The sequence below is a fragment of the Artemia franciscana genome, chromosome 4 (assembly GCF_032884065.1).
Source record: "Artemia franciscana chromosome 4, ASM3288406v1, whole genome shotgun sequence".
Lineage (NCBI taxonomy): Eukaryota > Metazoa > Arthropoda > Branchiopoda > Anostraca > Artemiidae > Artemia > Artemia franciscana.
The window spans coordinates 49,210,590-49,236,924 of record NC_088866.1 but is presented as its reverse complement, the minus strand read 5'-3'; the positions used below and the strand labels follow the sequence as shown (position 1 = coordinate 49,236,924).

Below are 26,335 nucleotides of genomic sequence, written 5' to 3'. Positions count from 1 at the left end.
ATAGCAAACCGAAGACTGGCAGGATCAAGACAAGATATTAGGGTATATAAAAGTGCTGTTATTGATGTTAAAAGTAAAGATCGACATCTAGTAGTGTCCAGGGTTTATTTAAAGCTGAAATTTTCGAAAGGTAACTACCCCCAAGGAAGTTATGATATTGGTAGACTCCAGGATGAAAATTTCAGAGAAACTTTCCAGGAACAGTTGAATGCTAAACTTGAGAGTTTAAAATTTGACAAGTGGAAAATGGTTGGAATAATTTTAGAAGAACCATTCGTGAAATTGTTGATGGTGTCTTAGAGCAAAAATTTTGGACTGCCAGTATCTGAGTGATAGATCATATGAAAAAAGGACTAAAACTAAAAAAGACAAAAAAAACTAAAACTTTTTTTTAACGTAACCTTTTGAAGTGAACTTTGCAATAGCAAATACTACACGCAAATATTGGACAAATTTCATAACTTAAATGCCTCTCCCCACGAGCTTTGGGGGGGAGGGGTCACGTTAACGTTAAGGACATAGTTATTGGATCTTTCAACTATGCTGATCAAAATGACTATCTTACAATTTTGATCGGATAAATTTGGGGGAAAAGGGGCGTGGCAAGGGGCTAGTTGCCCTCCAATCTTTTTTGTGGCTTAAAATGGGCCCTTGAACTTTGAATTCCCATTCAAATGCACCCTCCCCTGGTCTTTTGGGACTACTATTTCGATGTAGTCACCCCTGGAAAAAAAATGAAAAAAAAAAAACAACAAACGATCTATGATCTTTTTTATGGCAAAAAAAAATGCACAATTAACCAATTTTGCATGTAAGAGCTTGAAACTTCCACAGTAAGGTTTTCTGAAGCGTTGAATCTGATGGCTGAATTTTCATTACGACTCTTTAAATTTTAGGGGTTGATTTCCCCTTTTTTGTAAATCAGGCAAATTTTCTCAAGCTCGTAACTTTTGATGGATAACACTAAACTTGAGTAACCTTATATATTTGGAGTCAGCGTAATAAGTTTATTTTTTTGGAGTACCTATTGACATTAAAATCTGTTTTTTAGAGTATAAGATACTATTAAGCCAAGTGTCTCCTTACTCATAGTTCGCTACCAACTGTTTGATACAGTTCGTTACCACGAACTGTTTAAAAATAAGTGCAATGGGCTAGGAAGAGGCAATAAATGGTAAAAATGGGAACTAAATTTTATTTTCTTTCGAGATTTTTCCATCTATTTTGCAAAAGGGTAAAGCCGCTTCTTTTTTGCCCTGGACTGGAAAATATCCGAGATACATTTAGTGTGCAATTTTTAAGAATTCTATCAAACAATTACTAAAGGCATAATATTATAATTCTCCTAGATAAACCAAGTAATCCTCAGAAAAATTGAATAGATTTACCATAGACTGGGCTAATATTATTTTGAAAAATATTTCGTCAAGCTGCACACTGTTGCAACAAGGTCCTAAGTGTAATAATCTACCATTGTTGAAAATGTGTTACAGAACGTCATTACTGCATCAAATTAACTGAAAGCCTCTACGTTAAACTTAAGATTTGTTCGTTCAAACATTAGAAATAAACTCGCACGGAGTGTTTCTGTGTTGGCATTATGGCTCTCTTTCGTAAAAAGCTGTAAAGATTTTGCAGAAATATGTCTCCGTGTTATAAACATGTTGCAGCACCCCATTGCTGCAACAAACTGACTGAAAACCTCTACATAAAACTCTGTTGGCATTATGGTTCTCTTTCGCAAAAAGCTCTAAAGGTTTTGCAGAAGTATGTCTCTATGTTATAAGCGTGTTGCAGCACCCCATTGCTGCAACAAACTGACTGAAAGCCTCTACATTAAACTTGAGGTCTGTTCGTTCCAATATTAGAAATAGATTCAGACAGAATACTTCTCTGTTGGCATTATGGTTCTCTTTCGCAAAAAGCTCTAAAGGTTTTGCAGAAGTATGTCTCTATGTTATAAGCGTGTTGCAGCACCCCATTGCTGCAACAAACTGACTGAAAGCCTCTACATTAAACTTGAGGTCTGTTCGTTCCAATATTAGAAATAGATTCAGACAGAATACTTCTCTGTTGGCATTATGGTTCTCTTTCGCAAAAAGCTCTAAAGGTTTTGCAGAAGTATGTTTCTATGTTATAAGCGTGTTGCAGCACCCCATTGCTGCAACAAACTGACTGAAAGCCTCTACATTAAACTTGAGGTCTGTTCGTTCCAATATTAGAAATAAATTCAGACAGAATACTTCTCTGTTGGCATTATGGTTCTCTTTCGCAAAAAGCTCTAAAGGTTTTGCAGAAGTATGTCTCTATGTTATAAGCGTGTTGCAGCACCCCATTGCTGCAACAAACTGACTGAAAGCCTCTACATTAAACTTGAGGTCTGTTCGTTCCAATATTAGAAATAAATTCAGACAGAATACTTCTCTGTTGGCATTATGGTTCTCTTTCGCAAAAAGCTCTAAAGGTTTTGCAGAAGTATGTCTCTATGTTATAAGCGTGTTGCAGCACCCCATTGCTGCAAAAAACTGACTGAAAGCCTCTACATTAAACTTGAGGTCTGTTCGTTCCAATATTATAAATAAATTCAGATAGAATACTTCTCTGTTGGCATTATGGTTCTCTTTCGCAAAAAGCTCTAAAGGTTTTGCAGAAGTATGTCTCTATGTTATAAGCGTGTTGCAGCACCCCATTGCTGCAACAAACTGACTGAAAGCCTCTACATTAAACTTGAGGTCTGTTCGTTCCAATATTAGAAATAAATTCAGACAGAATACTTCTCTGTTGGCATTATGGTTCTCTTTCGCAAAAAGCTCTAAAGGTTTTGCAGAAGTATGTCTCTATGTTATAAGCGTGTTGCAGCACCCCATTGCTGCAACAAACTGACTGAAAGCCTCTACATTAAACTTGAGGTCTGTTCGTTCCAATATTAGAAATAGATTCAGACAGAATACTTCTCTGTTGGCATTATGGTTCTCTTTCGCAAAAAGCTCTAAAGGTTTTGCAGAAGTATGTCTCTATGTTATAAGCGTGTCGCAGCACCCCATTGCTGCAACAAACTGACTGAAAGCCTCTACGTTAAACTTGAGGTCTGTTCGTTCCAATATTAGAAATAGATTCAGACAGAATACTTCTCTGTTGGCATTATGGTTCTCTTTCGCAAAAAGCTCTAAAGGTTTTGCAGAAGTATGTCTCTATGTTATAAGCGTGTTGCAGCACCCCATTGCTGCAACAAACTGACTGAAAGCCTCTACATTAAACTTGAGGTCTGTTCGTTCCAATATTAGAAATAAATTCAGACAGAATACTTCTCTGTTGGCATTATGGTTCTCTTTCGCAAAAAGCTCTAAAGGTTTTGCAGAAATATGTCTCCGTGTTATAAACATGTTGCAGCACCCCATTGCTGCAACAAACTGACTGAAAGCCTCTACATTAAACTCTGTTGGCATTATGGTTCTCTTTCGCAAAAAGCTCTAAAGGTTTTGCAGAAGTATGTCTCTATGTTATAAGCGTGTTGCAGCACCCCATTGCTGCAACAAACTGACTGAAAGCCTCTACATTAAACTTGAGGTCTTTTCGTTCCAATATTAGAAATAAATTCAGACAGAATACTTCTCTGTTGGCATTATGGTTCTCTTTCGCAAAAAGCTCTAAAGGTTTTGCAGAAATATGTCTCCGTGTTATAAACATGTTGCAGCACCCCATTGCTGCAACAAACTGACTGAAAGCCTCTACATTAAACTCTGTTGGCATTATGGTTCTCTTTCGCAAAAAGCTCTTAAGGTTTTGCAGAAGTATGTCTCTATGTTATAAGCGTGTTGCAGCACCCCATTGCTGCAACAAACTGACTGAAAGCCTCTACATTAAACTTGAGGTCTGTTCGTTCCAATATTAGAAATAAATTCAGACAGAATACTTCTCTGTTGGCATTATGGTTCTCTTTCGCAAAAAGCTCTAAAGGTTTTGCAGAAATATGTCTCCGTGTTATAAACATGTTGCAGCACCCCATTGCTGCAACAAACTGACTGAAAGCCTCTACATTAAACTCTGTTGGCATTATGGTTCTCTTTCGCAAAAAGCTCTAAAGGTTTTGCAGAAGTATGTCTCTATGTTATAAGCGTGTTGCAGCACCCCATTGCTGCAACAAACTGACTGAAAGCCTCTACATTAAACTTGAGGTCTTTTCGTTCCAATATTAGAAATAAATTCAGACAGAATACTTCTCTGTTGGCATTATGGTTCTCTTTCGTAAAAAGCTCTAAAGGTTTTGCAGAAGTATGTCTCTATGTTATAAGCGTGTTGCAGCACCCCATTGCTGCGAAAAACTGACTGAAAGCCTCTACATTAAACCTAAGATGCATTATCACCAAAATTAGGAAGTTATTCAGATAGAATACCTATCTGTTGGCATTATGGCTCTCTTTCGTGAAAAATTGTAAAGATATTGCAGAAGTATTTCTCCATGTTATAAACGTTTTGCAGCACCTTTTTGCAGCAAACAAATGACTGAAAGCCTCTACATTAAGCTTAAGATTCATCTACACCAACTTCGGAAATTAATCCATGTAGAATGCTTACCTGTTGACATTGAGGCTCTCTTTCGTAAAGGGTTGTAAGGATATTGCAGACGTATGTCTCCATGTTATAAAGGTGTTGCAGTACCACAATGTTGAAAAAAAAGCAATTGAATACGTTTAAATTAAACAATACATTCGGTTGCACTGAAACGTAAAAATAGGCCAAGATAACTTACTATCATCTGTTGACCTTATAGCCCTTTGTCTGTCTTCTTCTCCTTCATGCTTAGAAAAAAGAGTTACTGATTGTCCACCTGAGGGCAGAGTCCACGTTTGGCCTAATTTCCGCTTATTCGGACTCTGTTGCGCACGGAAGTCATTTAATAATGCAACTATGTGCTCAATCATCTCAAGTTCTTCTTCTAATGCAAGTAAAGCCTCACTGTCTTCTTTAAGCCAAACGAGGAGATTCTGAAAGAAAATTTCGTAATAAAAGATAAAAAACTTCAAGGTACTTTCCAGAAAGAGTCAATTTTCACTTTGCTAGCTAGATTTAATGTCGGTCGGTTAACTAATGGCTTCATATGGGTGAATATTTGTTTCCTTCCGAATTGGTGCATAAAAAGCTTCTTATTCGGCCGGGAAATTTTGCTTAAATTTAAGAAAATGTATTTGTTCATGCATTCGCAAGAAGCTGGTATTCCTAAAAATAACATGATAATTTTTAGATAGTAATTCAACTTGTTTTTTTTTTCAAAAATTCAGATGATTTCGCTTTCATTGATAAATCAGCCGAAATTCACGTAGCGAAGTCGTTTGTCGCTCCACTCAACAAGTCACAGTCGCTCCACTCAACAAAATCTACATTAATTTACCAATGCTTAGTTTATTTCTTTTCAACACTTAACTTCTGTCACTGGAGAGCAGACATCATTTCCACTTTAAACTTTTTCTAATAAGATTTGTTAAAATAAGAGATAACGGAAACGTTTAGAAGTGACTAATTTAGTTCGTAGAAGGTAAATTCTAGACACGTTAAGGAAGCGGTCAGTTTAGTTCGTAGATCCTTAATTCCATACTAATTTTAATTAAAATTTATTTTCCATAAATGTTTATTAAATTTTCTGATTTATTAACGTATTCATAAGGTATTCAAACGTATTTAAAAACATAATCGTACCTACTCCAAAACTATAGCATATACGCGAATACGGGAAGGGGGGGGGGGTAAAAAACACAAAAATTAGTGCTGACGTATGACGTTAACATAGCTTAGGCTTGTCTCCATGTAAAAAACAAAGAAGAAAAAAAAAGCGCAATATGTCATAACAAAACCGGTAGAATTAAACTCACGCTGAATTATTTCAAAGCATTATTTTAGTTAAAATGAAACAAGCTAAACAAGTCTAGTAGATGGTAAATAATTTCATAACCTAAAACGGCTCCCTTTTAAATTTGGAAAAATACAGTTTTCCAAACGGATTATATATCAAATGATAGTTGACATTTTTCTTTGAAAAATTATCCGATTTATTCCCAGAGATGGGTAAGGTGGGAGATATAGGAGCTGATTTGAAACATGCTGCTGAAATCGAAAAAGGTGGGTTGTAAGTCGCTATTTTATGCATTTATTAAGTACACATATTTGGCTACGATAACTGGTTATACTACCAGATTCAATTGAAGCTGGTCATTCTTTGTCATTCCATTAAGAACAAGAGCTAAGACCTCATATGGCACTTGTGACGAGGCAAGAAGAGCTAAGAGCCAAGAGCTCATATGGTATGAGCTCTAACAAACTTCTAAGAATCAATAGATTGATTTAAAAGGAAATCAGAGGCTTAATGCCGGTCAGGATTTAAAATAAGTGCTCTGAAACACGATGTCCTTCAAAATATCAAAATTCATTAATATCCGATCGTACCTAATTTTTCCTCTCCCTTTAGCCCCTCAGATGGTCGAATCTGGGAAAACGATTTTATCAAGTCAATTTGTGCAGCTTGACACGCCTACCAATTTTCATCGTCCTAGCATATCCAGAAGCACCAAACTCACCAAATAACTGAACCCTCCCCCCAACTCCCCCAAAGAGAGCAAATTCGGTACGGTAACGTCAATCATGTATCAAGGACATTTGCTTATTCTATCCACCAAGCTTCATCCCGATTTCTCTGCTCCAAGTGTTTTCCAAGATTTCCCCCTCCAACTCCCCCCAATGTCAAAAGATCAGGTCGGGATTTGAAATAAGAGCTCTGAGACATGAATTCCTTCTAAATATCAAATTTCATTAAGATCCGATCACCTATTCGTAAGGTAAAAAATACCCCAATTTTCACGTTTTCCAAGAATTCCGGTTTCCCCTTCCAACTCCCCCCACTGTCACAGGTTCTGGTCGGAATTTAAAATTAGAGCTTTAAAGCACAAGATCCTTCTAAATATCAAATTTTATTAAGATCTGGTCACCCTTTCGTAAGTTAAAAATGCCTCATTTTTCCAAATCACCCCCCTACCCAACTCCACCAAAGAGAACAGATCTGGTCCGGTTATGTCGGTCACGTATCTTAGACAAGTTTTTATTCTTCCCTTCCAGCTTCATCCTGATCTCTCAGCTTTAAGTATTTTCTAAGATTTCCAGCCCCCCAACTGCCCCCCCCCCCAAATGACGCTGGATCCAGTTGAGATTTAAAATAAGATATCTGAGTTACGAGGTCCTTCTAAATATGAAGTTTCATGAAGATCCAATCACTCCTTCGTACGTTAAAAATACGTCATTTGTTCTAATTTTTCAGAATTAACCTCCCCCCCAATAGAGCAGATCTGTTCCAATTATGTAAATCACGTATCTAAGACTTATGCTTTTTTTCCCCACCAAGTTGCATCCCAATCCCTCCAATCGAAGTGTTTCCAAGATTTTAGGTTCCCCCCCCCCCCAAACTCCCCCAATATCACCAGATCTGGTCGGGATTTAACATTAGAGCTTTCAGACACGATATCCTTCTAAATATCAAGTTTCATTGAGTTCCGACCACCCGTTTGTATGTTAAAAATACCTCATTTTTTCTAATTCTTCAGAATTAACCCACCCTCGACTACCCCAAAGAGCGGATCTATTCCGGTTATGTCAATCATGTATCTAGGACTTGTGCTTATTTTCCCCACCAGGTTTTATCCCGATTCCTCCACTCTAAGTGTTTTCCAAGATTTTAGGTTTCCCCTCCCAACTTCCTCCCCCCCCCCAAATGTCACCAGATCTGGTCGGGATTTAGAATAATAGCTCTGAGGCACGATATCCTTCCAAACATCAAATTTCATTAAGATCTGATCAACCGTTCGTAAGTTAAAAATACTTCATTTTTTATATTTTTCCGAATTAACGGGCCCCTCACTCCCCCCCCCAGATGCTCAAGTTGGAAAAGCGACTATTTCTAATTTAATCTGGTCCAGTCCCTGATACACCTGCCAAATTTCATCGTTCTAGCTTACCTCGAAGTGCCTAAAGTAGCAAAACCGGGACCGACAGACAGACCGACAGACCGACAAAACTTGCGATTGCTATATGTCACTTGATCAATGCCAAGTGTCATAACAAAGCAATAGACCTTCGCCCACCCTCATTCGAGCTGTGGACTTTGGTGTAAGGTTGCTCCCGATATGGAGGCCTAATGTTGCAACAGGTTATACCTCCAGGCATGTGAGAAAATAAATCAACAATTAATTTTAGACCTTGAAAAGTTATTGGCAAAGCCAAGATATATTGCCTGTGAATTGTTTTTCGTTATTTTTCAATATTTTTAACAGTCAATTAAAAAGTATTTTTAATATATTTTATTTTTAATATTTTTGTATTTTGACAACACTTCAAGGACTATTTTTAATAGTCTTTTCTTGTAATTTCTAACAATTTTGTTGAAAATATACTGGAAGGCAATGACACCTCAAATATCTTGGTTGAGATATATTAAATTAAAATTAGCTACGTCAATCATGTATTCCACAAACCACAGCTTATTGACAGGTGATCGGAAATCAGAAATCTCCTGAACTTGGTGACTGTACGAACTATTTACTATTTAATAAAAGTTTATTTATGTCTTTATAATGTGGTCACTAGTATAGTTAATGTGATCACTGATAGAATTTAGACAGGTTGTTTTGCCTACTCTTGACATCAAGATAAAAAAGCAAGGATATTCACGGCCAGTAAATATCATTGTTTTTTCTTCTTTTCGACTTTCTCCTTATTATAGCATTCTTATCTAGTGTGGTCTCAGAAATTATTTATTCTTGACATTGAGCATGAATAGCTCATGAAATATTTAAAACACTAAAAAGAAGCAAAAGAAAACAAAAACAAAATTAATAATTTGTCTCGAAACTTTCAAACATTCTTAACCTTTTAATGATAAAAGAGTTTTTAACTTTTATTTTGATTTCTAAAACTTTTTAAGGGTAAAATCAGCTTACATAAAATATTCATGGGTAAATTATTTTTCGAATGCGTCAACTTTTTTAAACTTTGCTAACTTACCTCAAAAAATTCGTGGGTACACTTTTCATCGAATACGGGATCTCTTATGGTTGCCACCCATTGGTTTACAAATTGGACCACTCGGCTTTTGTTGGCTATTACAAATTCTCGATCTTGCGATGAAGAATCAATACGATAAGTAAGTCTAGTTAAGGAAACGTTCGGTTAGTGGAAGACTTGGAATTCAATAGAAAAATATAAAACCTAAATAAAAAATAACTAAAGCATATACAGGTAGTTGACTGTAAGATACTACATGCGCATATCTAAGAAACCATTCTTTAGGCAAACAAATTCCTCCTTCCTTAATATCATTTTTGCAAGAAGCAAGGTAACACACTGACTTTTAATGAGGAAAGTTTTTACCTCAAGGAGAGGGCAATATGGAGTAACTTTGAAATTTCAAATATCAACCACACAATATATTAATTTTTGTATCCTAATGGCAGAAAGTTTTGTATTATGTTGGAAAAAATTTCTTTGGAAGTTTCTTTATCATAAGCCTTTGGGGGCATATAAGGGGTTCACCTACTCCTAATACATCACTCTTTACGCTAAAGTATTTTTAGTAACTTCAACTATTTATCCTACGGCCTTTGTGATTCAGCGGACAAAATTTAAGCTTTAGTGTAAAGACCGAGGTATTGACGAGTGGGCGAACCCTCTCATATACGTAGTAAAAACAACCAAATATAGAAGTTTGTTACGTAAGCTAATTCGTAAGTTACGTATATCTTTTACTAATGAAAACGTTCGTAAAAAACTAAAAGTTCTAGTTGCCTTTTTAAGTACCCAAGAAATTGGAGGGCAATTGGGTCTCCTCCCCCCTCCTTTTTTCTCAAAATCATTCGATCAAAACTATAGGAAGGCCATTTAGCCAAATAAATAAATATGCAAATTTTGCTTTAATTATTCATCTGCGGAGAGCCGAAATCAAAAAATGGATTAATTAAAAAACGATCAGAAATTAAATGAAAAATAATAACTTTTTTTAACTGAAAGTAAGGAGGTGACACAAAAACTTAAAACGAGCAGAAATTACCCCGTATATGAGAGGGGCTGTTCCCTCTTCAACGCATTGCTATCTACGCTAAAGTTTTTACTGTCGAGTTGAGAGAAAGAGTCAAACTTTAGCGCAAAGAGCGAGGCGTTGAAGAGGGAACAGCCCTTTTCATCCCGGTTTTCTAGATCCCGATAAAGAACTTGTGTTCTGAATAATTAACAAGTACCAAAATTGAATTCTCGATATTTTCTAATTTTTTAATTATAAATGGTTATGTAAATCTTCATTTAACTAATTCAAACTATCAGATTTCATCATCATTGGCCTAGGTACTTAAAAAAAAATTGTGAGACAGAAATACCCGAAGTATTTGCAGTATAAGACAACAATGAAACTTTAGATTTCAAAATTCATAAATACGGTCCCCCTCTATTTTTTATCATCACATTCTTCCGTTAGACAGCGTCGAAGAAATATGATCACTTAAATTATAAAAGGCTGTTCCTAAATCCTCTAAGATTTAACCTGAGCTAAGGCGGAATTAACTGCGTTTAATGAGAAGCAAGCCTTATTGTATGCTGTGTAGCGCTGCCTAAACCGCGCTTTGAAACTTTAAGGGAAAGCAAGATAAAATTATCTTAAAAAATCACATCTTTGTAAACGAAGTTGTATTATATGCACTTCTAGAAAATAACTTTTAGAAAGGAACTTTCTTTCCATTTCTCAACAATTTGGAAATTCAGAATAACACCCTTTGGTAAGATTTGGAGAGCTAAAAGTTGTGGAATGGAAATTAATCATTTTGGGGCTGATTTGAAAAACAAAAATTTAAAAACAAAAATTACCAGTGTGTGCATTTGCTTGTTTTTCAGTAGAGCACATTCAATATTTTAGTGCGTAAGCTCATAGCGGTACTGCCTGTTCCTAAAGGTTGTATTTGACATTTTAAAAGTTATGAAAAAATTGCCAAAAACCGAGTTTATTCCCTCACGTGTTGATCTTTCTGATTTATAATCCTCTGCTAATCCTCTTATTGGGAACAGCTTAACAAACTATTTTTGACATTACCTCAAAATTTTGACAATTTTAGACACGACTTTGGGTGTGGAAGCAACCCTATGCAACTACAGCGTGCGGCCGTCTATATACCCCAGCATAATCCATCTATAAAAACAGGTTGAAAAGGATATTTTTTTTCAAGCTCAGAAATTAATTGTGGTGTTGGCATGAAGAGTATATAGGTCAACAGGTAGTCATCTAAAAAGTAGTCGGTTGTCAGCGTCGACCCGATACTGGATTTTCCAGGGATGATCTCTTCTCGTGTTTCCAGATTTCTACTGTCCAGTCGTGTTTCCAGTAAGTGTTCCAACATCTTGGAAGGTACACCCGCCATTACTGTATATCTGAAAAACAAGTTTAGTTAAAACAAGAGGTTACTTTCAGAAGATTTCATGGCAAGATGTTTTCTTTAGTTAATTTGGTTCACAACTATTGAGTGTTTTCCTGAGTCAACCAGATTATTCTTTATTCCTGGAGAAACAAATAGCCTCACTTTCTTAATTCTTGATTGGCTTCAAAACCCTGTGTGAAAATTTAAGCCAGTAAAAAAAAAACGAAATACTTTTGAATCGGAAGTTTTTTTTCAAGTAGGACTAGTTTCCTTTTTTTTCTCTTTGATTTAGTTTTTAACATATAATTTCTCATTGAAAAAAAAAAACAGAAAATAAATGTAAAAAAGAATACATTACCCCGAAAGGATCTATGCTATAAAAAAAAAAAAAAAAAAAAAAAAAAAAAAAAAAAAAAAAAAAAAAAAAAAAAAAAAAAAAAAAAAAAAACTAAGAAACATGATTGTCAAGGGATTAACCGAAAACAGGAAAGATAAAATTCCACAAAGCATATTTAATAAAATTCATTTGGTCCTTCAATATGCTAAAATCGAACTAAGATAAACCAACAAAACAATTAAATACAAAATAAAAGCAATATATAATAAAAACATATTATATAACAGCACAATATTAAAAATAATAAGTAAAATGACATAATGATAGAATGGAAATCATAATAACATCACTAAATGATTGAATATTTTTAGGGTGTCTTAGAATGCGTAAATTCATCAGGTTTCAACTTAAGCATCAAAAATAAAAAGCATCAGAAAAATTGCCTCAAAATTACCTCTCTTTTTTGAATCAAAAAATTTATTCATTATGTCATATAACCCTCTTACAGAGGTTTCAAACCCCATATCTACAAATATGTATTTTTTTTCTCAGCAAGATGGTCACGGAAGCATATTTATTTTGTTGTTTTTTTTTGTGTTTTTGTTGTTGTTGTTTAATGTTTTTTTAAGAGGTCACCATATTTAAATCATTGACTCTAGAATATAGAGAGGACGCTCTTAAGAAAATTGAAAGTTGGAATAGATTTTTAATACTTTTAAATAGCAATAGAGATTACGCGGGGTCGTTCAAAGTAGGGGGTGACTTGGGCAAGCTGTCCCGGGTACCGCTGCTGGAGGAGCCATAGTGGGCCCTCCAGAAATTTTGACTTCTGGATTTTCATTATTTATGTCGGGATGGGGTGGCACCATACTCAGTTTTGTACCGGGCGCCAGCAATCCTTGGAAAAGCCCTAGATTGTGCCTCAGAAAAGCTATGTCCTCTATCATTTTTTGACATAAGATGGAAAATAGAATCGAGTAAAGATAATCTGTGACAGCCAATTATTTATAGCCATTTAAAATATAGCCAATTATTTAAAAATATCAAAAGGTAACAAAACCTGCTTTCTAGTTTCAGGGACCCTATTTCTGCACGTTGGTGTGTTTTGCTCCTAAAGACAAATAAAGCCGCTGCGTAAAGATATGTATAAATAAATGGTTATTCTAAACAATTATTTTTAACGCTTTTTGAACTTATTCATTTACGGCTTTATAAAATCATATTTACTTTTTTTGTAGAACAGCAGCTATAGAATTGGAGGGCAAGTGTATCTTTCAATGGTGGATAGTAGGGTACCTTGAAGGGCATTTTTTGGCCCAAGTATTCTAAATTTCAGTGGACTCTAAGTGATGGATAAAAGGAGAGAGGGTTGAAAAAAAAATACCTGGCCTAATCTCCCTCCACTTTTATGAATATTAAATAAAAAAAACTAATTTTTTTAGCTGAAAGTAAGGAGCGACTTTAAAACTTAAAACGAACAGAAATTACTCTGTATATGAAATGGGTTGTCCCCTCTGCAATCCCTCGCTCTTTACGCTAAAGCTTTTAATTGTTTAAAAAAATAGAATTGTGGCAAAGAGTCAAACTTTAGCGTAAAGAGCGAGGGATTGCGGAGGGGACAAAATTTTTTTAGAGTTTTGGTTACTATTGAGCCGGGTCGCTCCTTACTACAGTTCGTTACCACGAACTGTTTGATTTTTACTAAGACTGTAATGTGCAGCTGTCGTAGAAACTTCGACAGGGGCTCATTCAATGAGAAATTGAAAGTTCAAATGTCCTTTTTTATTGTCGAAAGTGATTAGAAGGCAACCAGCCCTCTCCAACCCATGCCCATCATTTCCCCATAGGCGTCCAATCAAAACGATAGTCATTTGGATAGATGAATTAATATTTCTTATAAATACAAAAAAACACAATTAATTGAATAAAGCAAAGAGGAAGCTAAACTTTGAAAAGAATGCTATCACTATTACATTAATCAAATACACCAAAAATACATATAAAAAAAGATAAACAAAAAAATCCAAACATATAGAAGGAGAAAGACAAAGGAGGGTATCCCACCATGGCAAATTCCAAAAATAATACTACAGAAAAAACAACAAGTTCTCAAGTAGAATCACCCCTTCATCAAAGGTTAATAATATATTCTAATAATTTAGTCTTTAAAAGTGATCGGCTATTAAGATTTTTGAATTTAGTATTTAATCCTAAATTTAAGCCTATATGCTAAAGAAGGGATTTGGTATCTTATTGAAAATTTTTCTCTTTCACAGTTAACCGAGGGGATACTACACGCTCCAAAACAACCCGAAGAAGAAGTGACTGAGCAAAAGGGGGTGACAAGAATATGTGATTAATAAAAATAACTCCCCGGAGACAGAACATCATAATGACAGAGCGGTAACTGCAAGTCCTTAAGTTGACTTAATATATGAATAAATAAAAATAAAGGTTAGGTTTCAGAAAGACTTTGAAGTCGTGCAGGACGATGAAGGAAAGTGCCAAGGATTCTTACGGCTTTATTATACAATGTCCGGAGGGGTTAAAAATGATTAGGAAATGTATTTCGGAAGATAATGGGACAATATCAAAGGTACGATTCGATTACTATAAGAATGATACAAAATCTGAATAATTGAAAAGGAAAAAACATACTTTAAAAGATGTAAACATCCTAATTTGGGGCTAATTTTATACGGAGATGGTCAGAATGATTACGGATCCTTTATATATTTCAAAAAATAGTGACGGTTCAAGTATTGACCCCCTGGGGCACTCTAATATCATCCAGGGAGTTAATCTGAGTCAGATGGCCATGCACTTCTATTTGGAATCCGCGATTTCGTAGATATGATGTGACCTTATTAAATCCAATGCTCTTCCAGGAATTCCAGGAATTCCAGAGGAAAGATTTCGAGCATCAAATGCTTTTTTTATATCGCAAAAAATGCAGAATACATAATTACCATTATTCAGTAAATCATTAATTTTAAGCAAAAGGGCTGCAACTGCCTGATCAGCAGAGCGATCCGATCTCAAACCAAACTGGCTTTTGGTTAAAAGATTTTTCATCTAAATAAGATAAAATTCTTTTTTGAAATAACTTTTCTAAAATCTTTGACAAAGGAGAAAGTGTTGCAATAGGTCGGTAATTATTTATATTAATTTTACCACCTTTTTTATACCGTGGGATAACTCGAGCATTTTTCCATTTACTAGGGAATGCCCCAGAAGATAAACAGAAATTCAAAATATGAAAAATCCGATCTAAAACCAAACTGGCTTTTGGTTAAAAGATTTTTTTTATCTAAATAAGATAAAATTCTTTTCTGAAGTAAAAATTATTACAATTGTTTCTAATTTATTGTTTAATTAGATCCCATTTTTTTAGGTGAATCCACATTCCTAAAAGAATTTAAAAATATCTTTTCTCGCTCATTCTAAGAATTTTCACTAACAAATTGTCAAGTTTTTAAATCTTATATTATTAAAGGTGACGGATATTTCATTCTTATTTTACATAGACCATTTTATGACTAACTGATCTCAGGAGTGATTAATTAATCCATAGTTTTCTTGGTAAAAAATTCTGTACGATGCAATTTTTCATAAGGACAATGATGATCTAATTGTTCATTTTAAAACTCTATAAAAAAAAACCATCCAGATATCTATTAGGATCTCTCTCTTCTAAAACTTCATTCCACTGCAACTACTACTACTACAATACTATATTTACAATATTGAAGGGAAAATTTGAACTCAATCAAAAGAATCTATGTGCAGGCACAATGTCAAAAGATTGTATTTGAAGAATAGATTTGGGTGTTAAGCAGTAACTTTCAGAGAATGCCTAAAGGGGAAGTTCAATTGACCAAAAGGCAATGTGTGCACGCTACTAAAAATAAATTAAATAAAAAAAAGCAAGTTTTTTCAAATGAAAGTAAGGAGCGACATTAAAACTTAAAACGAACAGAAATTACTCCGTATATGAAAGGGACTTTTCCTTCTGTTGAGAAGGAAAAGTCCCCCGCTCTTTACGCTAAAGTTTGACTCTTTCTCTTAACTCAACATTTTAAAACAGTAAAAAACTTTAGCGTAAAGAGCGGGGGGTCGAGAAGGAAAAGCCCCTTTCATATACGGAGTAATTTCTGTTCGTTTTAAGTTTTAATGTCGCTGCTTACTTTCATTTAAAAAAATTGTTTTTTTTATTTAATTTCTGAACGTTTTTGAATCAATGCATGTTTTGATTTTGGCTCTCCGCAGAGGAATAATTAAAACGAAATTTGTATATTTATTTTTTTGGCTAAATGGCTTTCTCATAATTTTGATCGAATGATTTTGAGAAAAGAAGAGCGGGGGAGGAAGCCTAGTTGCCCTCCGCTTTTCGGTTAATTAAAAAGGCAACTAGAACTTTTAATTTTTTACGAATCTTTTTATAAGTAAAAGATATACGTAACTTATAAATTAGCTTACGTAAAGAACTTTTGTATTCTCATGTTTTTATTACATATATGAGGGTGTTTGGCCCCTCGTCAGTACCTCGCTCTTTACACTAAAGCTTAAATTTTGTCCCAATTCATTTAGAATAACCCCTGAATCACAAAAGCCGCAGAATAAATAGTTGAAATTACTAAAAATACTTTAGTGTAAAGAGCGAGGTATTAGGAGGAGGTGAGCCCCTAATATGGGTAATAATTTCTGTTCGTTTTAAGTTTTAATGCTGCTGCTTACTTCCAGCTGAAAAAAAACTTTTTCATATTTATTTTTTCATTGTTTTTTTTTTTTAAGTAGTAAATCCTGCACTCCCTTCATGGAAATTTTCTTCCCCCATGACAAATTCCTCGATGGAAAGTTCCCCAAGCATATCCCCCTCTTCTCAACCCCTGCCCCCAACCAAAAAATCCTCCTGAAAACACCTGTACACTTCCCAATAACCATTACTATATGTAAGCACTGGTCAAAGTTTCAAACTTGTATCCCCTCCCATGGGGACTGTGGGGGAGGGGTTTCTAAACTCTCCCTCTCTAAACTGCGCTCTTTTCTAAAATAACACAAATTTTCTCAGGCTCGTAACTTTTGATGGGTAAGACTAAACTTGATGAAACTTATATATTTAAAATCAGCATTAAAATGAGATTCTTTTGATGTAGCTATTGGTACCAAAATTCCATTTTTTAGAGTTTTGGTTACTATTGAGCCGGGTCGCTCCTTACTACAGTTCGTTACCACGAACTGTTTGATAAAAAAAAACAAGTTTTTTTAATGAAAGTAAGGAGCGACATTAAAACGAACAGAAATTACTTCGTATATGAAAGGGGCTGCTTCCTCATCAACGCCCCGCTCTTTAGGTTAAAGTTTGACTCTTTCTCTCAATTCTTCTTTTTAAAACAGTAAAAAACTTTACCGTAAATAGCGGGGTATTGATGAGGAAGCAGCCCCTTTCATATACGAAGTAATTTCTGCTCGTTTTTAGTTTTAATGTCGCTCCTTACTTTCAGTTAAAAAAATATGTTTTTTTTTTATTTGATTTCTGAACGTTTTTGAATCAATGTATGTTTTGATTTTGGCTCTCCGCAGAGGAATAATTAAAGCGAAATTTGCATTTTTTTTTTTTGCTAAATGACTTTCTCATAATTTTGATCGAATGATTTTGAGAAAAAAAGAGTGAGGGAGGAAGCCTAGTTGCCCTCCGATTTTTTGGTTGCTTAAAAAGGCAACTAGAACTTTTAATTTTTAACGAATCTTTTTATTAGTAAAAGATTTACATAGCTTATAAATTAGCTTACGTTAAGAACTTTTGTATTCTCATGTTTTTATCACTTATATGAGGGGGTTCGCCCCCTCTTCAGTACCTCGCTCTTTACACTAAAGCTTAAATTTTGTCCCAATTCACTAAGAATGACCCCTGAATCACAAAAGCCGTAGGATAAATATTTCAAATTACTAAAAATACTTTAGCGTAAAGAGTGAGGTATTAGGAGGAGGTCAGCCCCTCATATGGGCAATAATTTCTGTTTGTTTTAAGCTTTAAGGCTGCTCCTTACTTCCAGCTGAAAAAAACTTTTTCATATTTATTTTTTCATTGTTTTTTTTTTTAATAATACTAGTAAATCCTGCACTCCCTTCATGGAAATTTTCTTCTCCCATGACAAATTCTCGATGGAAAGTTCCCCCAGCATATACCCCTCTTCTCAACCCCTCCCCCAACCAAAAAAATCCTCCTGAAAACACCTGTACACTTCCCAATAACCATTACTATATGTAAGCACTGGTCAAAGTTTGTAACTTGTTGCCCCTCCCATGGGGACTGTGGGGGAGTAAGTCGTCCCCAAAGACATAGTTATGGTGTTTCGACTACGCTGAAAAAATGGCCATATCAGAATTTTGTGATCCGTTGACTTTGGGAAAATAATTGGCATGGGAGGGGAACTAGGTGCCCTCCAGTTTTTTGGTCACTTAAAAAGGGCACCAGAACTTTTCATTTCCGTTAGAATGAGCCCTCTCGTAACATTCTAGGACAACTGGGTCGATACGATCACCCCTGGGAAAAAAAACAAATAAACACACATCCGTGATCTGCCTTCTGGCAAAAAATACAAAATTCCACATTTTTGTAGATACGAGCTTGAAACTTCTACAGTAGGGTTATCTGATACGCTGAATCTGATGGTGTGATTTTCGTTAAGATTCTATGACTTTTATGGGGTGTTTCCCCCTATTTTCTAAAAAAAAGCAAATTTTCCCAGACTCGTAACTTTTGATGGGTAAGACTTAACTTGATGAAACTTATATATTTAAAATCAGCAGTAAAATTCGATTCTTTTGATGTAGCTACTGGTATCAAAATTTCATTTTTTTTAGAGTTTTCGTTACTATTGAGCCGGGTCGCTCCTTACTACTGTTCGTTACCACGAACTGTTTGATACTGCTACCAATGCTACATTTACCACTATTACTGCTACTACTATTACTTCTTCAACTATTACTTCTATAATAAATACTTGTAAGACTAAGAACATTAAGATGTAAATTTCATAAAGTATATGAATAAGAAGGTTATACAAAGGACATATCAGCGTCGTAGCAACGGCTAATTGCCTTAAGTTGAAACTTTTAGTACTTGATGAGAGGGATGTTCAAATGGCCAAAAAGGTAATACGATAATACTACTGCTGCTACTAGTACTATTAATACTACTACTAGTCATACTAATACTACACTTTGCCCACACAGGTTTCAAGAGGAAGTATCAGCAATCCTTCAGGAACGGTTTATGGTACTAAGTTGAAACATACAGTGTGTGTTAAAGGTTATGTTGAAGAAACCAAAGGTAGTATGTACGTACTACTACAAATGTTACTACTGTTACAACAACTATTGCTACTACAGAAGCTAAGGGTATTAAGATGAAGCTTTCAATGAATATTTAGGCGGACGCTGAACTAAATTAAAATGAACTTTGAGTATTGTAGACTGTCAAAAATGTGATAAAGCAATATCTCAAGCATGGCTTGCATTATTAAGTTACACCTTAAAGGGTAAGCTTTTGCGGATTTTGAACTAGCCAGAAGCCACTATGAGAATACTATGATTACTACCACTACAGTTAATATAACTACTGACACTAAGGGTATTAAGATGTAGCTCTTAGAGAACGTTTAGGGGGAGTTTCAATGAAACAAAAAAACTGTATAGAGGTTTTCAAAAAGGCATATTAGCAGTACTATAGACAGTTCTACTCTACAATAGCTAGGAGTGTCATTGAAACATTTAAAGGAGCTAATTCGACTGGACACTAAAAGTTCCAGTGCCCTTTTTAAGAGTCAAAAGTGAATGGAGAGCAAGCAGTCCTCTCCTCAAGCCCATTGATTTTCCAAACAAATTCAGTTAAGATCTGGGACACCCATTTTGTTGAGCAGAGTAGAATGGTCCATTAGCTACATCTCTAGCGATATTGAGTATATTAACCCGTCAGCCCCTACAGTTATGCAATTTTCCCATTACGCTTTGAAACTAAATCAAAAGGCACTGTTCATATGGTCGCCAACAATAAGACACCTCAGCAATATCTTCAGAACACCTATTAAGTTGAAGCTTATAGGGTTATTACTATTACTACTTCTGCTCTTATAATTTAAGTCAATTAAAAAAGTGTAAGTGTATCCAGTTCGTCAAAGAAAATAGAACTATTTGGGAAAGGTATTAAGTATTATTTTTCATATCAACTCGAGGAGGCATAAAAATAAATTAAACAATACTATTTGTGCCAGTGCTAAAAACTGTAGAAAAGGTTCATCCAATATACAAATAGCAAGCAAAACTATGTATTCTTATAGAAATAAAACCGAAAAGCTATAAAATATTATTTTTTCATGAAAAATACTATATGAATAAAAAATGAACAGAAATTATTTTAGAAAACTTTTTCCGCAAATAAGTTTTTCAAAGAAAAATAAAGAACTTCATTAAACCAAAAATGAGCAGATATAAAATCCAATAATATACCAAGCGTAAAACTACCACATATCACCGTCGACAAACAAATGAAACCCAAAACAAACAGCGATTACGATAAGAACCTGAGTCAAACTCAAACCGAGCAGAAATTAAATTAAGTAGGATTAACACCCCCCATGCCTTCTGATGACCACAACAAAATTTAAACTCTACAGAAAAACAAAGACAAAATAACAAATGAATGTGGATTGACATATTAATATATATATATATATATATATATATATATATATATATATATATATATATATATATATATATATATATATATATATATATATATATATATATATATATATATATATATATATATATATATATATATATATATATATATATATATATATATATATATATATATATATGATTTTTATTCCTTAAAGTCTGAATAATTTCGAATTTATTAAAGTTGAAAAATTAAAAACATTTTGATTGAGTTTCGCTGTCAGTAAAGGGCAAATTATGTTGTGATCTTCAGAAGGCATGGGTGGCGTCAACCCTACTTTTGTTAATTTCTGCTTGGTTTGAGTCTGACTCAGTTATTTATTGTATTTTCTCTTCATTTTGGGTTTCAATTATCTATTGACGGTGATTTGTGGTAATTTGGTGCTTGAAAGATATTTTGGCTTTAAACCTGCCCATTTTTGGGATAATGGAACTCTTTAATTAAAAATTAAAATCTTTTTATTAATTAAAATTAATAATAGTCTAGAATTTTAAACTATTTGATGCAGCAAACTATACATAGTACAGTAGGGCTTCAGTAGGGTCTAAGTAAGGTAAACCAGCCAGCATACTCAACTGTAACCAGGAGGGATTTACAGCACATATTTCGAAATATCATTTTCATATATACTAGCTTAGACATTGGGAAATGTAATCCTCCACTTCATACCACTTGAGCACTAAGGATGTTTTTGAAAAAATATGGGAAAATTTGATATAAATAGAATAACTCGACAACATGAGAAATAATCTAGTAGCCTCTCAAAATCAAATTGAAATGAAAGGAGGTTTAAACTCGAGATTCCTGTATATAATGTTCATTCTGATATTATTGGAATTCTTTGTCTTATTGATTCTTTGATTAAGCAAAAGATAAAGGTATTTTTTAGAATAAATTACTTTGTTTGTCTGTATTAGGATGTTCTTTATAGAGTAGTAGGATGTTTTACTACATATCCCACAACCCTCTAAAAGCATCATACTACCCTATTTTTAGACGACAACAATAAGTTTTTAGAGGATAACGAAATGTTTCTAAAGGGCAGTAGAATGTTTTACTATTCAATAAAACATCACACTACTATCTAAAAGCATTCTAATACCTTCTATAAACATCCTGGTAACCTAAAGAACATCATATCGCCATCAAAAAACTTCCTACTACCCTATTTTTAGATAATAACAAAATGTTTTTAGAGGATAGTAAGATTCCCAGACGGTAGTAGGATGTTTTACTCTTCAATAAAACCATCACACTACTATCTATTAGTATCCTAATACCCTCTATAAACATCCTTCTAACGTAAATAACATCAAGCTACCGTCTAAAAACATCCTACAACCCTAGTTGTACTACTGGGATTTTTTTAGAAGATAGTAGAATGTTTCTGGAAGGTCGTGGGATGTTTTACTAATCTCTAAGAACATCATCCTACCATTTAAAAGTATCCCTCTATAAACATCCTGGTAACCTAAAGAACATCACATTGCCATCTATAAACATTCCTATACCCTCTAAAAATTCCTAAGAACCTTATTTGCACTATTAAGATCTCTTTAGAGGATAGTAGGATGTTTCTAGAAGGTAGTAAGATATTTTACTACTCTCCAAAAACATTATACAACCATCCAAAAGCGTCCCTCTATAAACATCCAGCTAACCTAAAAACATCATATCACCATCTAAATCATCCTTCTACCGTCTAAAACTTCCTATAAATCTGTTTTTAGAGGACAATAAGATCGTTTTATAGGGTAGTAGAATGTTTCTAGAGGGTAAAAAAATGTTTTAAAACACCATAAAACACCCTACTATCCTCTGAAGATTTCTTGCTACCCTCTTAAAACATCCTACTGCCCCTTTGCTATCCATTTCTAAGTGAATAGACCAATTATGCTAGAAATATTCCCAAAGTGTTTTCAAAAACTTGAAGGAAAACTATAGCCTACAAAAATATAGGCCGTTTCAAATTACAGTCATACTCTTTTTTGAAGACTGGGGGGAAATATTTAACCCCTTCATCCAAACACAGTTTTAAGTACCCTTACTCCCCCCTCAAAAAATGAAATCGCCTAAAAGTTTCAGCTTGATCCACCGGTCACGAAAGAAAACAAGGGGCACAAGTGTTTTCAAAAACCTGAGTGAAAATTACAGTGAGGAAAAATATGGTCCGTTTCAAAACTACAGCACATACTTTTTGTGAAAACTGGGGGGGAAATGTTTAACCCCTTCCTCCAAACAAGAAGTTTCAAGTCCCTTACCCCCACCCCCTCCCAAAAAAGAACTGTTCTGAAAGTCTCAAATCGGTCTCCCAGTCACTAGAGAATACAAGGGACACTTACCAAATTGCTTATTAAATTTGTCACCTTTAATGAAACCAATTGAATACATGTAATACAGTCAACTGAGAAATATTCGCTTGCTTTCAGTCGTAAGGAATGCATACTCTCTTGTTAGTATCCAAAAACCTAGTGGATTGTAAAAGTCCTACAGAGAAACCCGTGCTTCAGCTATCCGTTGTGAATTAGAACGAAATGAAAATAATAAACCGAGTAAAACAGTAAACATTAAATCTTAAAATCGTAACATATACCATGCTATCCCAGATACAAGACAGTAAATCTTAAAAACACAATGTACTAATAATAGCAAAAGTTTGAATATTTGGGCGTCACATCCAGGAGTCTTCATCAAAAGAAATAAAAAAGATAGAAGAAAATGAATCCCAGCTGAAACACATTAACGCTGACTTAATATTAATTTAAAGAAAACTTTCCGGTAAAGAAGATTTCTAAAGAAAAGTAAAGGCCATATCAAACTAAACATTGCAAGAAATAGAAACCTACAATAACTCAAACTCAAAAGCAACAGACGTCACTATTAAAGAATAAATGAACCCAAAACGAAAATTAAATAAACAACCATAACAAAAAATATACAACACGTACTAATATAAATGAACAAATAAGTCTCAAAACGAGTAAAGCTTAAACTGAATATGCGAATAAAGCTTGAAACGAATGAACTCTTTACAAAAAAGAGTTTGGGTTCTGCCTCCTTCTTGTACTGTAAAACTCAAAAATTATTGCGTCATAGGCACTGAATGAACTCTTTCACAAGGGGATAAAAGCAATAAAACTGTTAATTTCGGTTTTAGGATCTTTGGCTGAAGATTTTCGATATACGAAGCTGGTAATATAAAGAGATGGAGGGTGAGGATCGGGGAGGAGGGTGGGAGGCTAAACGCCTAGAAACTCATATGGCATGCCTCTGGGAAAAAATAACAATAAATTGGAGCCCTATGGCATTTGCTATAGGCAACGCTATAGCATTGCCTGTGATATGCTTAATGCATACGTATGCAGGTATGTATATATGTGTAAATATACGCATGTTTATAAGTACCTACATAAAGCCATGTATTTTGTTCTGTGTAGCTTTGGTGTTTTTTCATCTGTTATGTGTATTTTGGTTTGTTTCAGCTGTTTTTTTTTTTCTTATCTTGTTTTTCATCGATAAATACCGCTGGATGTGGAGGCGAAATATTCCGATTTTTTTTTTATTATTTGTATGAAGATTTAGCTGTCTTAGTAAGAACTTTATCCTTTTTCAATATTTTCATTTCACTTTTATCATAAATGTAAAGACAGGATGGTCTAAGAAATTATTTTGGAGCCCCTGCGTAACGTCGCATGATTGTTTCCAGATTAATTTTTTGTTGGTTGTTACAGAAGCTTATAGAGAGTAAGAAATTGGGTTTGTTACTTTCAACAAAAAAGCAAAAAAGCAAATCCAATCGCTGTTCTTTAGGTTCTGCAAGTATTTTCTTAGTACCCCCATTTGGACTCGTAATAGTTATATTTCACGATGGTACGGTGTTTTTGAGATTTGTTAAGAAATGGACAAACTGTCACGCAGATTTGCTGACCACTGCAAAAGAATTATTGGTTTTCCACTGACTTAGCATCTATCAAGTGCCTGGCGTCGCTAGTTATGAAATCTTATAATGTTTGACCCATGCACTAAAGCATGAAGAAGACAGTGGAAAAGGGTTGATTCAGTAATATTTCTGGAATGTTCAGATCAGAGCGGGAGTGAGTGGGAAGAGCCGCATTGGTACTGGCCGGCCACGAACCTGACTTGGTTCGTGGGATGGATCCTCTAAATATTGCATGGCAATAGCAGCAATAAAGCAATAAAAAGAAGAACTCTTACTTGTACATTGACGGCTTCCCTGATGAAGGGGGAACTTTCTCCAGAACGAGGACATCTTTACCATGCTCCTGGAGTCGGACCGTATTAGCTTCAACGTCTCTTAAGATTCTATTAAAGTCATCTTTGTCCACACGAAGAAAGTGACAGCCCTGCTCACGGGTCACTATGGTTGCAGCCCTAGAAAATTTAATTCTTAAGATTAACCAATTTTTAAGCCCTATATAGAATATATTAGGCTGCCTATTTCAAAGTGAATCACAAGTCATATGAAATTGGTGCTCAAGGGGTACATATTCACGTAAGCATGGGGTACATACTGGCGTGCTGGTCGCGCATTATTTTGATTTTATTTACAAATATAAACATAATGCAGGTCGGGTATAAGGTGTAAGGATATTGATGGCAGGATTAGGCGATAATGATAGGATTTTATTTCGAAAGCTCAGGACCCGTAGCAACACACAGATAAAAAAAAACACAAAAAGACGGTAAAACAAAACATAAGAAATCAGCATTGATTCAGAGTTCAAAGTGAACACAACCGGCTTAAATTTGATATACTATGAACTTATTAATTCAGTAAGCCCTTTTTGGTCCAAGAATTATGAACTATTTCAACACTCAGCTATAAGCCATTATCTAATGAAAACTAGTTCATTATAATTCAATGTTTCGCAATAATTGATTAAGGATAATAGTAGTGTGCAACCCTGACCCATATGGGAAGATTAACAAATCGGGCATTAAGAACTATTGAAAAGGATTCTTGAGTTACTATTAATGAATCATTTGAATTGTTTCTTTTACCAACAAGCGACCAGAAGAGGAGAAATTTCTGTCGTGAAGGGCAGTAGTACCTGCCAGGAGTGGTGTCTCCCATAAAATGCAGGAAATAGGTAGCTGAGACCTGAAGTTAGTAGTTAGTAGTGACGATAATCTTGTCCTTGTTTATTCTGCGGTACTGAGTTTTGAATAGAGCAATTAACTAAAAATTTTTGAATTTTTTGCTCCATCTACGTTTTTCAAGCATGGCCACGGGGTGATTATGAAATTTTTCCTGTTTACGATTTTTAAGGCCTACCCAAATACTATTTTAAATAACGATCACTAGACCATCTGCAGAACTCCTTTCTCAGAGTTATCCCAAAATCTGCTCGTTGTGGAGGGCCGCACATATCAACAAAACATAAGCCATACATTGCCGATCCCAACTATGCCAATTGCAGCCAGAAACACCCTTCCTATAGCTTTTCCTGTCCTGCTATTAAAGATAGGATAAAGTGCAACTCCACCCTTCAACAATTAGTGCATCCGTCTCAGTTATTTCGTTTAATATAAACGGCACCAAAGATAAGGATTTTACTATTTATGAGTTTTAAAGTTCCTACGATTTTATTGTCTCCAAGAACATCTTCTCACAGCCTCAAGTTTGAATTTTTTGCGTAAAAGTCAGCGTCACACTGCGTCCATAATTCCAGAAAAAGTTACTTTCGGTCGCCCTTCCGATGAACTAGTCTGCGTCTTTAAATGGGACATTCACGTACCCTCCCCAGCACTCTTCTATTCTGACAAATTTTTCTTGGCTGTGCGTGTCAGCAT

The 26,335-nt window shown here is 34.7% G+C and overlaps 1 protein-coding gene across 7 annotated transcripts in view; it reads right to left on the bottom strand.

The window, feature by feature from the left end:
• The window catches only part of LOC136026532 (rap guanine nucleotide exchange factor 4-like), a 788,659-nt gene that overhangs the window by 61,672 nt on the left and 700,652 nt on the right, over nucleotides 1–26,335 (bottom strand). For all 7 annotated transcript variants that reach the window (XM_065703199.1, XM_065703201.1, XM_065703204.1 and 4 more), the window contains 4 exons: nucleotides 24,737–24,913; nucleotides 11,236–11,448; nucleotides 9,043–9,181; nucleotides 4,751–4,985 (listed from right to left, as the gene is read on the bottom strand). In XM_065703199.1, the coding sequence (XP_065559271.1) occupies nucleotides 4,751–4,985; nucleotides 9,043–9,181; nucleotides 11,236–11,448; nucleotides 24,737–24,913 (764 nt within the window). The remainder of the gene's footprint in view (nucleotides 1–4,750; nucleotides 4,986–9,042; nucleotides 9,182–11,235; nucleotides 11,449–24,736; nucleotides 24,914–26,335) is intronic.